At 38.4% G+C, this 13,830-nt stretch overlaps 1 protein-coding gene across 10 annotated transcripts in view; it reads left to right on the forward strand.

Moving 5' to 3' along the window:
- Positions 1 to 13,830, forward strand: part of fars2 (phenylalanyl-tRNA synthetase 2, mitochondrial) — a 423,747-nt gene that overhangs the window by 236,715 nt on the left and 173,202 nt on the right. For all 10 annotated transcript variants that reach the window (XR_011349827.1, XR_011349828.1, XR_011349825.1 and 7 more), the window contains exon 5: positions 918 to 1,078. Coding sequence is in view for 3 of the 10 variants with exons in the window: in XM_069913505.1 (XP_069769606.1) it covers positions 918 to 1,078 (161 nt within the window). In the remaining 7 variants the exon portion in view is untranslated. The remainder of the gene's footprint in view (positions 1 to 917; positions 1,079 to 13,830) is intronic.

Consider the following 13,830-nt stretch of genomic DNA (forward strand, 5'->3'; position numbering starts at 1 on the left):
CACAGGATGGAAGATGATCTGCTCCATTTTAGTTGTAGGAGGTGACTGATGAGTTGAAAGTGAGAACCAGATTCTTCCACTGATGGGGTAGATGTCTACATGGCTAATTTATGAGATGATGCACTCCTACCATTTACACATGGTTTCTGTATGCTCTTGATGTATGACTGGGACCAGAGGTCCTCAGTAATCAGTAGGAATGTTGCACTTCTTTGAATCTATCCCTTGGCCAACCTGGTTACCTCTTCCCTTGGACAGAGCTCAGAACAGAATATCCGATGACAGTCTGGCAATGGGCATGTGAATGATACAGCTGCCCAACAGAGCTGACTCATTAATCAGGTAGAGGACACTGACATTGGTTCACTTTTCTTTCATTTTGCTGGAACAGCAGCAGTGCTGTCTTTCTAGTACCTTGAAGTACAAATCGCAGAAGTATGTAGGAGTTCAGGGAACACTTCTGTCAAGTCTACTATCTTGATCTTCAATTACCCTTTTCCTCAATCAACCAAAGATTATGCTAATGCATGGAAGGATAATGGCATGAAGCTCCTCATTGACATCAATCTTTGTTGAGAGGTGGCTCATGAAATATGGGAAGCAGCCCACATTTTCCACGGTAGGATCAGCAACTCAAAGTCTGCCATTTAATTGGAAGGGAGAATGGACTGCGTCTGGCTTTTCAAAGGAAGCAGAGATAGATTTGGTTTAGGATCCCGTCCTCTCTCTCTCTCTCTCTCTCTCTCTCTCTCTCCCCTCATTCTTTTGCAATAGTTAAAGGCGCTACATAACTGAAAGTTGCTGTGTTCTTCACCTAAGAAATATTGCCTAGGTTCTGCCTAATATTTCTGCAGGTAGTCTGAAATTTGACTGGTTGATACACTCTGCATAAGGCCTTTCTTTCTTATGGATTTCAGCTGGTGCCCAAGATAGAATTGGATATGCTTTTGGCCTGGGTCTTGAACGACTAGCCATGATCTTGTTTGGAATACCGGACATTCGCCTGTTTTGGAGTGAGGATGAACGATTCTTCAAACAATTCCAGGTTACTCACATTGACCAGAACATCACATTTCAGGTTAAGTATACTCTGTTTTTCTTTCTACTACATTAGGTCATTTGAATGAATTGGCAGCTCAATCCAGAGTCTTAGTGATGTTACATATAACTTGTAAATATTTCAATTATAATTTTTAACTGACCTTTTCATTTTTGTGTCCCTGGTAATTGATCCTAGATTTTTGTCATTTTTAAAATGCTTTAATTTCAAGATTCATGATTCCTTTATTGTCACATAATAATACAAAAAATGTAATATGCACAAAATATGTCAACTTCTTCCTGTTAGCAATTTCTGTCTTTCTCAGCCTCACAGATTCAATTTCTTACCATGAGCCATAACAGTCCTTGTGTTTATAGTTATGATATTAGTTTGGGAGTTCCAATATATTGAACCAAAAACAACAAAACTAAGACCAATCACTGCACAAACTTCTTAACTAGCCCTCCTACCATGGAAGCATGAGAGCAATATATATGTATTATGTGGGGAATAACTTTGGACATATGGTTATGGTATGAAATGGGGACAGCAAGTTGGAACTAAAGATCTAGAGAGATGTAAAAATTGGGGTCCATGTCCATTGGACGCTCAAAGCTGCTGCATAGGTTGATGGTATTGTTAAGAAGGTGTATGATTTATTGTCCTTCATTAACTGTGAGACCTTGGTTAAACTCCACTTGGAACACTGAGTTTATTGCTGGTCGCCTCACTGTAGGAATGATATGGATGCTATAGAGAAGGTGCAGAGGAGATTTACAAGGTTGTTGCCAAGATTGGAGAGTATGTTTTGTCAAGATAGGTTGAGTGAACTTGGTCTTTTCTCCTTGGAGCGATGGAGAATGAGGGTTTCCTGATAGAGATGTATAAGATAATGAGAGGCATTGATCGCGTGGATTGTCAGAGGCTTTTTTTCCAGGTCTGAAATAGCTGACACCAGGGGGCATAGTGTTTAGATGCTTGAGAGTAAATACAGGGGGTATGCAAGAGATGTTTTACACACAGAGAGTGGTGGGTGCATGGAATGCCCTACCGACAGTGGATTTTTTAGGTATATAGAACTGAGAAAAATAAAGAGTAATGCAGTTGGAAAATTCTAGGAAGTTGTTATTAATAGGCTATTAGGTTGGCACAACACTTTGGGCATAAAGGCCTGTGCTGTGCTGTAGATTTCTATTTTCATTGTGCCAGTTCATGCTGCCACACAATCACACATTTCCTGCTCAAATCTCAGTTATCATTTTAGAAGCTGTTGAGAAAAATAGTCCCTTAAACAGAGAGCATTAGAGTTCCCTAGTTCAAAATTCTTCATTCCCATACTGTTGGCTACCATTCAACCTAATGTGATGGCAGGTGGTGTAAGCATCTCAGCAGAGATCTATTTCCCCACATACTCATGAACAAAGTGAGAGACCAATTCTTGCTAACTGAAAGCAGTGGCAGGAGCTGCACTATGTATGTGCAAAGATGGCATATAAAGCCTGGGTCACATGATATTGCAGCCAACAGATCAGATCAAAAGTGCTACCAGATCTGATTGCATGTGTTGGGTAAACAATCAGACCACTGCAGGAGAAGCCGCATCCTCAGGAATAGCAGAGCCCTATCCATGAGTAGATTACAATCATGGCTGGTCCATTTCGGCTTCACCTGAGACCCTCACTATTATAGAACCCAGACTTAAGATAGTTTCCAAATGACCTCGAGGACTAGCCATGAGCTTTAGCATTAGATACAACCAAGGCTGTAAGATGAGACGGCATCTCATTTTAGGTGCTGAAAATTTGTGATTCCAGTACAATGACAGCACTGCCATCTAACTAGCAATGTGCAAAGTTGCCTAGGAATGTTCTGTGTACTAAATTGAAGCAACATCCTCTTTGGCTTGGCTTCGCGGATGAAGATTTATGGAGGGGGTAAATGTCCATGTCAGCTGCAGGCTCGTTTGTGGCTGACAAGTCCGATGCGGGACAGGCAGACACGGTTGCAGCGGAAAATTGGTTGGTTGGGGTTGGGTGTTGGGTTTTTCCTCCTTTGCCTTTTGTCAGTGAGGTGGGCTCTGCGGTCTTCTTCAAAGGAGGTTGCTGCCCGCCGAACTGTGAGGCAATTTATTACCGAATTAGACAACTCTCATTGATGAACAAGCCGATGGATGATGTCATCCAAAAAAAACGTGGATCAATGTGAGAGTGAGAATGACTACCTTTAACATCAATACATCATTTGACTCCATATATCATCAAAGAGCTTTGGTAAAACCAAAGTCAGTGGGATCAAAGAAATAACATTCTAAGATATGATTCTAACCATCCAGAAGATAAAAAAAGAGACTGGAATGGGGGACAGAAAACAAAACACTGGAAGAATTCAGTAGATGAAGCATCTGCTAAAGCTAAAAGTGTATCAATGCTGCTGGACCCACTGAGAGTCTGCTTCTTGGGCAAATCATCCCAACCCCAGTACAGCAATCCAGGGGTTTCTCAGGCCGGGGTTTAAGGACAAGCCATCTTCAGTTGCTTCATGAGTGACCTTCCTTTCACCATAAAGTAACTTTTGGGTGTTACAAATATAGGACAATAGTCATGTTCAAAATGAGGAAATCTAATTGCCTACATTTGATGTTCAGTGTCATTCCCATCACCGACCTCATCATCGATGGCCAGGGGATCATTTTTGATCAAAAAAATTAACTGGAGCAACTACATAAATACTGCCAGAGCATGTCAGAGAGTGGGAATCCTATAGCAAATTACCTTTGGTTCTCTGTATAGCCTTTTAACCTTCGAGAACACAATGGAATACTTCTCATTTGCAGTCCCAGTCTCACTCAAGATGTTTGACAGCATCCAGGGCAAAGCCTCTCAGTTTGATTAGTTTATTCATCTCACTGAACATTCATTCCTTGATGAAGGGCTCAAGCCCGAAACGTCGGTTATGTATCTATCTTTGCTACATAAGATCACTATTTGACCTGCTGAGTTTCTCCAGAATTGTGTTTTTACCAATAATATCATGGTAGCATCCTCACTTTTCCAGAAAATGAAAAAAATTGCAGATGCTCAAAATCTGAAAAATGAACAAAAATTGCACACTCAGTAGGTCAGGCAGCATCTATGGAAAGAGAAACAGATAATGTTTCAGGATTGAAAATGTTTTTAAAATATTATACTATGGGTTGATTTCAAAAATTGTTCCAAATTCTCTGGACTATTTTATATAAAGCTGTTATAAATTTGAATATATAGACAGCAAGCATAAGTCTATGGAAGGTTAAATAAGGAAAGATTTTTGATTTGTAGGTGAGCAAACAATTAATTAAGTTTTTCTTGATAAATTATGACCAGGACTACAGCTGTATATCTCTTTTGTGCAGTTTGAACAGGAAATTGCATTTATGTGTCTCGCTATAATCCAACAGATGCTTTTTTTGTGGAAAACTATGAAAGACTGCTCAGAAATAATTTAGTTAGAGGATTAATTAAATATATTTTTCAGATGTGGGCGTTATTTGCACTTGGTTACTTGCCACTGACCTTTGATTCTAGCAGAGAATGAGTTTGTTTTTACTTAATTTGCAATTGATGGCTAGTGATAAAAATCTAATGATATTGAAAAAAACGGATGTAAAATGATTAACTGTGAGTCTCAACTGTGTTAGATTGCATATTTATTAAATATAAATGAAGCTTCATCCTGCCATATTAGCTAGCATGTGGAGAGTTGGCCCACTGATTCAATGATGGCATAAGAGTCTTGACGATGCTTTATCCACATAGCAACAGTATAATCTCTGTAATGGAGGGCAACATATTTTAAGGATTCGTGATAGGTTTGGCTTATTGACAATATCTAAAAAGGGTGTTAATACAACCAAGGTTAGATGTTGCAATATTCCCATCCGAGGAATACCCATTTCTCTGTGTATTGTGGTTAGGTGGCAAAACAGTCTTTCCTTCTAGTTAACTCTTTGGAACCTCTGTGGCACTTATTTAAAAAGTTGTTAGTATCCTCTAATGTCTGAAATAAAATTTAGCTTACTTTAGCTTCCTGTAGGTGAGTTAATGCTACAGGATCTATTGAGAATGTTTATAGTCCAACATACAAGTGGCCATTTATTAATTAAGTTTTCAGTAATTTTGGCTGTAATATTGAGATTCAAGTGTATATTTGCTATATCAATGATGGAAGTGACAAAATGAACTAATCTTGAACTCCAAAATGACTTTTAATGGTGCAAATGTAAAATGTATTCATGGGGTCATTTTAAATTGTTTGTTTTCAAACTTGATGAATGATTTCCACTTAACTATTGCATCAATAGTTGTGACTTTTGATTCAACTTCTGTCTTTGTCTTCACATCTACAAAATACAAAGGAAAATGACACCTATGCTATGGTGGATCATTATAGGGAAGTGTCTGGCCTAACCTGTGCAATGAGCATAAACGATTCAGAGCAAAACCAATTTTTTTTCTTCTTCTTTCAATTTACCCATGATAAAAGTTACAATCTTTCCAATCCAATTTCTCAGCTCTATTGCTTTAAAATGCAGCCGGAAGCTGTGGAACTGTTGAGATAAAACTCCATTGTCATCATTAGTACTGGATGCACTTAATTACTCTTGTATCTGTAGAAACAAAATATCTTTCCCCAAATATTATCTGCATCATCTTTTTGATGTAGTTTATATAAGTAACAATAGGAGAGCAGCAGATGGGGATGAGTAGGAAGTTAACATGTTCTTTCAGCAACAGATTTAATAATAGGCTATAGAGCACACATGTCAAACTCTGGCCCGCGGGCCAAATAATTATATTTGGCCCGCAAGATCATATCAAAAATGTATTAGAGGTGGCCCGCTGGCCGCCGCGCAAGTATAGCGCATGCACAGTAATACAACAAATCCCAGAATGCATTGGCGTCAGCCCGCTAATCGCCCCCACCTCCTCTGTTTACATTGCAGGGTCTCACCGTGGACTCTGGTTTTGGGGCCTGGCCGGTGTCAGGGGAAGCCAAGGCCGCTTCCCAGCGCCCGAAACCGGAGGCCTCGGGTCTGACCTCGCCAGGACCGTTGCCCACTCTCCCTCCCTGCCGCAAGCCGACCCGCGACTCACGGTGACGGGGCCGCTGATCCGCCGAGATGCCGCCCTGCAGCGAGAGCCGATGCCCCCGCACTGTCGTTGTCCAACCCGATCGCCCGCAAGCCCTGCCCTCCCGCACACAGGCCTGAGTAAGTATTATGAACTTTAATCTCAGGATAAAACGATCTTCCAATAGTTTCATGTCACAGTGATAAATATATTCCTGGTTAAAAATGGTCCTGCACCTGGATACAAGCTCACTAGGCATAAAACTTGAAAAGTGTGTAAATCAAAGGATATCTGTACCAATGGAAAAAGGGCATGGCAAATAACCCTGCTAGAGTTCATGCCCACAATCAGTCACCCATTTGATTGTTTCAGGAATCATGTTATTCTCCCACATTCTCAATAGCCTTAGATTTTACTATTTGACAGCGCACTAGCAACATTTGACAAATCCTCTATAGAGAAATATTATTTATTGAATATTTTATTTCTCATTTGTTAATGCTTCTGGAAAGAGTTTATCCAAAACTATTATTAAACATTTATTTTAATAAGAAAAAGTTTAACATTACATATGTTGAAAGAAGAGAAAGCATGCAGATGTTGTTGAAAATTTTCAATAAATATTTAGTTCGGCCCTCGACTTAGTCCAAGTTTTTAATTTTAGCCCTCTGTGAATTTGAGTTTGACACCCCTGCTATAGAGGAAGGTAACCGAATCAAGGTTGAGGTTTGCCATGCACCCATTTGTCAACAGATCTAACATTTCTGACTGAGCTGTTTTACTCCTTCATGCATGACCTGACTTTGGAACCAAGCCATCAGATCATTTAAAACATTCCATTGACGAAGGGCTAGAAATCTGGGGTGATAGGGCTCAAAGAAGAATATTGGAAGGGATGATGTTTGGTTGGATTTACAATGCTGAGGAGCTGCAGTAGTTCCTCTCTGCTTAGCAGAAATCCTGGTGTTCCCCTGTGCAGTGAGGCTGCTGTATATCTTCCACAGCTTCAGACCACACTTACACTGGCAAATTTCATCTAAAATAAAAATGGACCTGTTAAATAAGACAATATGACCAATAGTATTGATGTACTTGTTTATTGTTTTCTTCTCTCCTCTTTGTTAAATCTGGATTTTATTTCTTGATCTAATTGTTCTTTAATCCAAATTTGTCTTCTAAGCAAGAGATAGTTTCAGTGCATCAGTTATGCTTTCTATACCTGTACTTGTTTTTAACCATTTTTGTTAGTGTGGAGAGATGTTACAGCAGAGTACGTTACGTTGTTGATGGAATTTTTGATGTCTGTTCCTGCATTATAAGTTTGGAGTCTTGAGCTATTTCCTTTCACTTGTCAGTCCAATAGTTCATTTCTTAATGATATTTTTAAATGTTTTAATTTAATTTTTAATTTATAGATACAGCATGGTAACAGGCCCTTCTGGCCCACCCTTTCCACTTCGTCCTAGTATAAGTGTAATTCTTTTCAATTCTGATAAAAAATATTGTTTATCTGAAACATTAACTCTTTTGCTCTCCACAGATGCTAACTGATCTGTTGAACATTTATAGCATTTTCTGTTTTTATTATTTTAGTATTTTACTTTTGTTTTCATGAGTGATGAGTTCCATATCATGATTTGCATGCATAAAATGAACACCTTTTAACATAGAAAGAGAAAACAGGCAGAATTACACCCAGTAGGGAATACAATGGTGGTATAAGTCACCAACATTAGATATTAAAACAGATTAAATGTTAAACAAACAGTAGTTGTGTGTAGAAACAAAAAGAGGAATTGAAGTTTGCACTGAGAACAGGAGGGGTAGAATTTAACATAAAGGTGCTGCTTTAGACTTCCTCCAATTTTAATGCTGGTAGTTGGAATGCAACTGAATTGTAGCACAATCCCAGTTCTGCAGGAATCAATCATCACCAATGGGTATTATACAAGAGAACTATAGGAAATTGGCCACTGGCTTTGTTAATTTCTTATCAGAGCTGGAGGCATTGATCTTCACCCAGGAGTTGACTCACTGTTCCCAAGCAGCACAAAGATTGGACAACCGTTTAAGGTTGTTAGTCTATTGGAGATAAAATGATGACAAATGCAACTGTGCAGTGAGTATACCTCCATTTCTTTGCAATGAAGAAAAATATGGAAGAGAATGTAGGTTTCTCATTTTACATGAAACAGATCTTCATGAATAACCATTAGCACCTTTGGAAATTCAGATTGTAGCTGTGGTGATAGAGAACGTATACACCAGACACAATTTTTTCTTGCAAGGACTAATATACCATGAGAAGAAATCCAGTACAATCTCAAGCATTACCAAGTGAGGGTGCAGTGGCACAATGGTTAAATTATTGGGCTAGTCATTTGATTAATTGACATATGAACCAACCCCTCTGGTCCACTTTCTGTTAGTCACCAGCTTTCACCATCCTCTCTCACTGAGTTAATAACTTGCGGTTAAAGAACCCATCACTCATCTCCTCTGGTTTCACCTTATCACAGACTTTCTATATTCTATTTGTCCCTTTCTTTCTTTCTTTGCAATTCTAAACATTTTTTTATTTCTAAGTTTGCCCAATTCTGATGAAGTATCAACATGAAATGTTAAGTCTGTTCCCTTTCTGTACATGCTGACTGACCATTTCCAATTTTGTATGCTTTTCAGTTGTAATTCCACTTGGGGAATTTAAGTTCAATGTTAATAAAGCTTCTGTCTGTAATAGCAGCCACAGAGTCACCGGAACATTGTAAGAAGCTTATTGTTACGAGCCCAGTGGACCCCAAAATCCAGCAGCAATAGATATTCACCAAGACAAATGTTACTTAAACAAAAGTTGCTTTTAATTATATTTAAACATGAAAATAGAATCAAACTTCATTGACTTACTTAACCTAACAACCCCCTTCTAATTCTAAGCGCACATGTATGTAATGTGTGTGCAAGTTCAGAAAAGTTCTTTGGTTCACAGTCCATTCTCACTTCTCATTCCTCCAAGTTCATTGGCTGCAAGCAATTCTTATACTGTGCACAGAATTTAACATTTATAAAGTTCACCAGGCTTTGGTGTTTGAAAGGTGAATGGTTACCGCTCAGGAAGGTTCTTGTCAGTTTTCAGAGAGATTTGTTGTTCCTTGTTAATCAGCCACTTCAGTGTCTTGCTGATGAAACATGCCCCTTCAGGGTTCTCCAGATGATAACCTCTTTCTTTCAGGTCACCACAGAGTTCCTTTTTGTTACTCTTATTCCAAGTGAAACATTAGACTGCCAGTTCTCTCCTCTTGCATGAACCACAGGGCTTTGACCAGGCCGTCTTACAACTAGGCTTTCCATAAGCTTGCCAGCTTGTCCTGTTCCAGTCCCAGCTACTTCTGCTTGCTGTAACACTATCCAAGTGACCTCTGTGTGTGTGTGTGTTTCTTTCTCATCGACTCAGTTTAAAATCTGCTGCTGTTGTAAGCGGTTTGTATGTTCTCCCTGTGTCTGTATGACTTTCCTCCAGGTAGTCTGGGTTCTTCCTACCTTCCAAAGATGTACAGAGTTAGTAGGTTAATTGGTTATATGTGTATATTTGGATAGCATGGGTTAATGGGCTGGAAGGGCCTGTTACCATGCTGTATCTCTAAATTTAAAAATTAAATTGGTGACAATAAAAGTGAATGGTTTTCTTCTATTCATAAGGTTTGCACAACAAGTTGGAGATAAAACTTCACAAATACAAATCTTTTTAAGATATGAATTGCATTTAAGATTTGGAATTCTGGAGATATGAGTGGACAACTAGATCCTAGGCCCAGTGGGTGAAGTAAATGTGTGATAAGTTGAAGAATGTTGAGCTAAAGTGAGAACTTAAAATACAAACTAGTTTTGACTTATTCCAAGCACAAAGTAGGTCATATGCTGCAGACACGCAAGAGAAATTGTGGAGGCAACACCTTGCACTAATAATGCAAGTGAAATCCTCCACATTTCGAGTTGAGACTTCATCAGAATAAGATCGTGAACTCAACCAAACAGATTAAAATTAACCATGTTCCCTCAACGTTAGAGGCTCTAAAATAAATGTGGGGGTAGGGTATGAGGCTTGAAGGTGGGGGAGGAGAATGAACCTGTATGCCAATTTATGAGTGGCACAGCTAAGTTGGAACTACATTCAACACTGGTGAATGTAATCTTGAAAAGGCAGAAAGCAAAGACATTGTATTTGGAAAATCATAGAAGGGTAATAAGATTTTGATGGTCTTTTAATGATATGAGCAGACGATGACCAATTTTTTCCTATTTCTATTTATGGACATCTTCAGAGATATTACAGAAAAAATATCTTGTAATTTACACAATAAAGATTGAAGCTATCAAATGCACATGTTGCTCATCGCATGAAATGCAGCATGTTTCAATACAATTGATCCTGTGTCATGGGGAATAACATGGAGATTTCAGACCAAATGATATTCTAATGCTAAGGAATTTCTTAGGAGTGAAAAATATTCTCTTATCAAAGTCATTCACATAAATTATTCTGTTTTGGGAATTGGGATGTCCTTCCATTGCTCTGAAATAGCATATGTTAATACATGACATTGGTAACCTATATTTCTATCACTCCAAATTCCTGTCCATATAAAAATGTGTTGGAGACTTGTTAAATTTGAAAATATTAATAGCGATGAATATGATCTTGTTACTTACAGTCAAAACTAACAAACTTTCCTGATGTTTATGGTAAGATTCACCGGAAAGTAAGCAATTGTATGGGCTTCAAAACTTGCTTTAGATTTTCTTGCAGCATCTATCATGTTAGTATTTCAGCATATGAAGGCAAGGTATTCTAGATACTAGTCCATATCTTAGTTACTTCATGTAAAGACATGGAAGGAATGAAAAGGCTTTCTTCAAGGACAGAAAGAAGGATGAAAGTGCTCTTTTTCACAGACAGAATTGCAGATTATATTACAATTAATTAATTAAGCAATAAAATTCAATTACTTGTCCTTTTTTTGTATTCCACACATGAAATTACAGAATCCCTAACAGCATTTCCCAAAAAGATTTATGACATTTATAAATATAGTCTTCACAAGGCGCTCCTGCTTTGGCATGTGATTGGTGTGTTCACTTACAAACATGTAGCAGTGAAATACCATTCTTCTTCCAGTTTTATTGTCATCTTTTTGCAGATCTGTTCCACCGTAAAAGGTTATTTGAATGTACATTACATTAATTGATGTGGGTGTTCAGGCCATTGATGGATTCAGTAGTGGGATTCGCAGCTTCCATCTTGTGTTTCATCAATCTTTATGTTTGGCTTTGCCTTGGTGTCTACTTATCCTTCAAAGTGAGGAAACATTTATAGCCCTTTAAATGGTTTCATAATATTTGTCTTCCCTTCATCAGTCTGATCTAATTCTGATTTTCAACAGTCTAGTAATTACTACCCATACTTCAATCAAGTGTTTAATCAAACATGTATTAATATTTATTTAACAACTTTCTTGGGCTTCTCGTTGTCTGACATTTAAGCAGATGCTTGACCTTTCATCAGTAGAAACATTTTCCTAATTAAACATTAAAAATATTACAGAAATATTTTGTGCTTTATGATTGTTTCCTAGTAGATGATTAGAAGTTCCTTGATGGATTTGTTAACAACATGATCCAACAGAGAACAAGTGCAATTCATGGTCTTTGCCCAATGAGATAATTTTGAGGGATTTGATTAAACTCAAAATAATCCTATCTGTTCTTTGAATATTCCTAAGGCAGAGCAAGATAGATAATAGGTACTTGATAAACAAAGGGGTGAAAGGTCACTGCAGACAAGAGTGCAGATTACAATCAGATTGTGATCTTTTTAAATAGTGGAGCAAGTGAAAGGGGTCAAGTGGCCTCTCCTGCTCTTCATATGTCTGTGTTTTTGTGCTCTGCTTTCCAATCCCAACAAATAATTTATTGAAATGGGAAGTTGAGAGCAAGAAAAGTATGCACTATATTTTCATGCGATACAGTATTACTGCTGCAAAGTGCTTTGCATAGCTTGTTTATGTCATATTGTAATTAGACTGAAGAAGTCCTTGAAGGATCAGGAGTCCTCAGCATGAATAACTGAAGGTATGCAGCAATAAGTGTGGTCTTTTCAGGCTCATCTCATTATGACTGCCTGTGTTGGTCTGTTTTAACTTGGTAATTTACATGTAACACATCAAATAGGAGGTGTTTGGAGCATGATGTGCATCCAGCTTGCTGATGGACATGCAGCTTGTATCCAGAGCTCTCTATATGGACTGAAACAGGGACACACGAGAGTCCAGTTTATTTGTCAATGCAGCAAAGCAATACCTAAAGCAAATATTTTCTTGTGGTCTTCCATCATTAAAATGAATCAAACCAAGTCAGTCTCAGTTTTGGTGTAGTACATGTAAATTATCCATTCAAACAGATCTACATAGAAAATGTTCTCAAGATGACTCTGGAAGGATTATGCTCAATGCTGCAAATTTCTTGTTGCTCTTTGAGGATTTCTGATCCTGGATGTACTCTCACAGTTTCACCGTAATGTTGCACAGGCCAAGTGCAAACATTCTCCACAGCATGAGTCTGAAAAGTTGTAATCTACAGGGCATAAAAATAATCAAAATCCATGACAATGATCTCGTTGTTGCAGCAATCCCCAACCTTTTGGTGAAGGAGATGGAGGAAAGTTAACTGGAATATTTGGCCCTGTTGATCGAGTGGCTACGCCCAGTCCTCCATAGCTTTTTGCCTTACAAAATCAAATATATCTGTTTTCCTTTTCCTCAATTTTCACCCAACCAATATCAGTACACATTCAGTGAAATTCCTCCTTGGACTCTTCTGCACCTAATCTTTCTCCATCTTTATGTTGCTTATTAATGTCAGCAAAATCACAAATGCCAGTAAGGAAGTGTACAGGAGGGAGATAGATCAGCTCTTTGAGTGGTGTCATAGCAACAATCTTGCACTCAATGTTAGCAAAACCAAGGAGATGATTGTGGACTTCAGGAGTAAGTCAGGGGATCATGATCCAGTCCTCATCGAGGGCTCAATAGTTGAGAGGTTCAAGAACTTCAAATTCCTGGGTGTCAAGGTCTCTGAGGATCTGTCCTGGAGCCTCCACAATGATGCAATCACAAAGAAGGCTCGCCAGCGGCTATACTTTGTGAGGTGTCTGAGGAGATTCAGTATGTCACAGAAGACTCACGTAAACTTCCACAGGTATATTGTGGAGAGCATTCTGGCTGGTTGCATCACTGCCTGGTATGGAGCTGCCAACACCAAAGGGTTGTTAACTTGGCCTGCGACATCACAGACACCCAACTTCACTCCATCAAGGATATCTATATAAGAGCTTCTATTCTCAAAGACCCACCCAGGCCATGCCTTCTTTACTCTGCTACCATCGGAAAAAAAGTACAGGAGCCTAAAGACTAGCACTCAGTGGCACAAGGACAGCTTCTTCCCCGCTGCCATCATATTTATGAATACTCTTTTTTTAAAAAAAAACTTTATTTGAAGAATCATTAATAGTAATACAGTACATTCCATAAAGAAAATTTTATGAGTATAAAAAAAATAAAATTTTAAAAACAAGACAACTTTAAAAAAAATTTTTTTTAAATTCCCACCCCATCAGCCAGGTCCCTT

The sequence above is a fragment of the Narcine bancroftii genome, chromosome 1 (assembly GCF_036971445.1).
Source record: "Narcine bancroftii isolate sNarBan1 chromosome 1, sNarBan1.hap1, whole genome shotgun sequence".
Taxonomy (NCBI): domain Eukaryota; kingdom Metazoa; phylum Chordata; class Chondrichthyes; order Torpediniformes; family Narcinidae; genus Narcine; species Narcine bancroftii.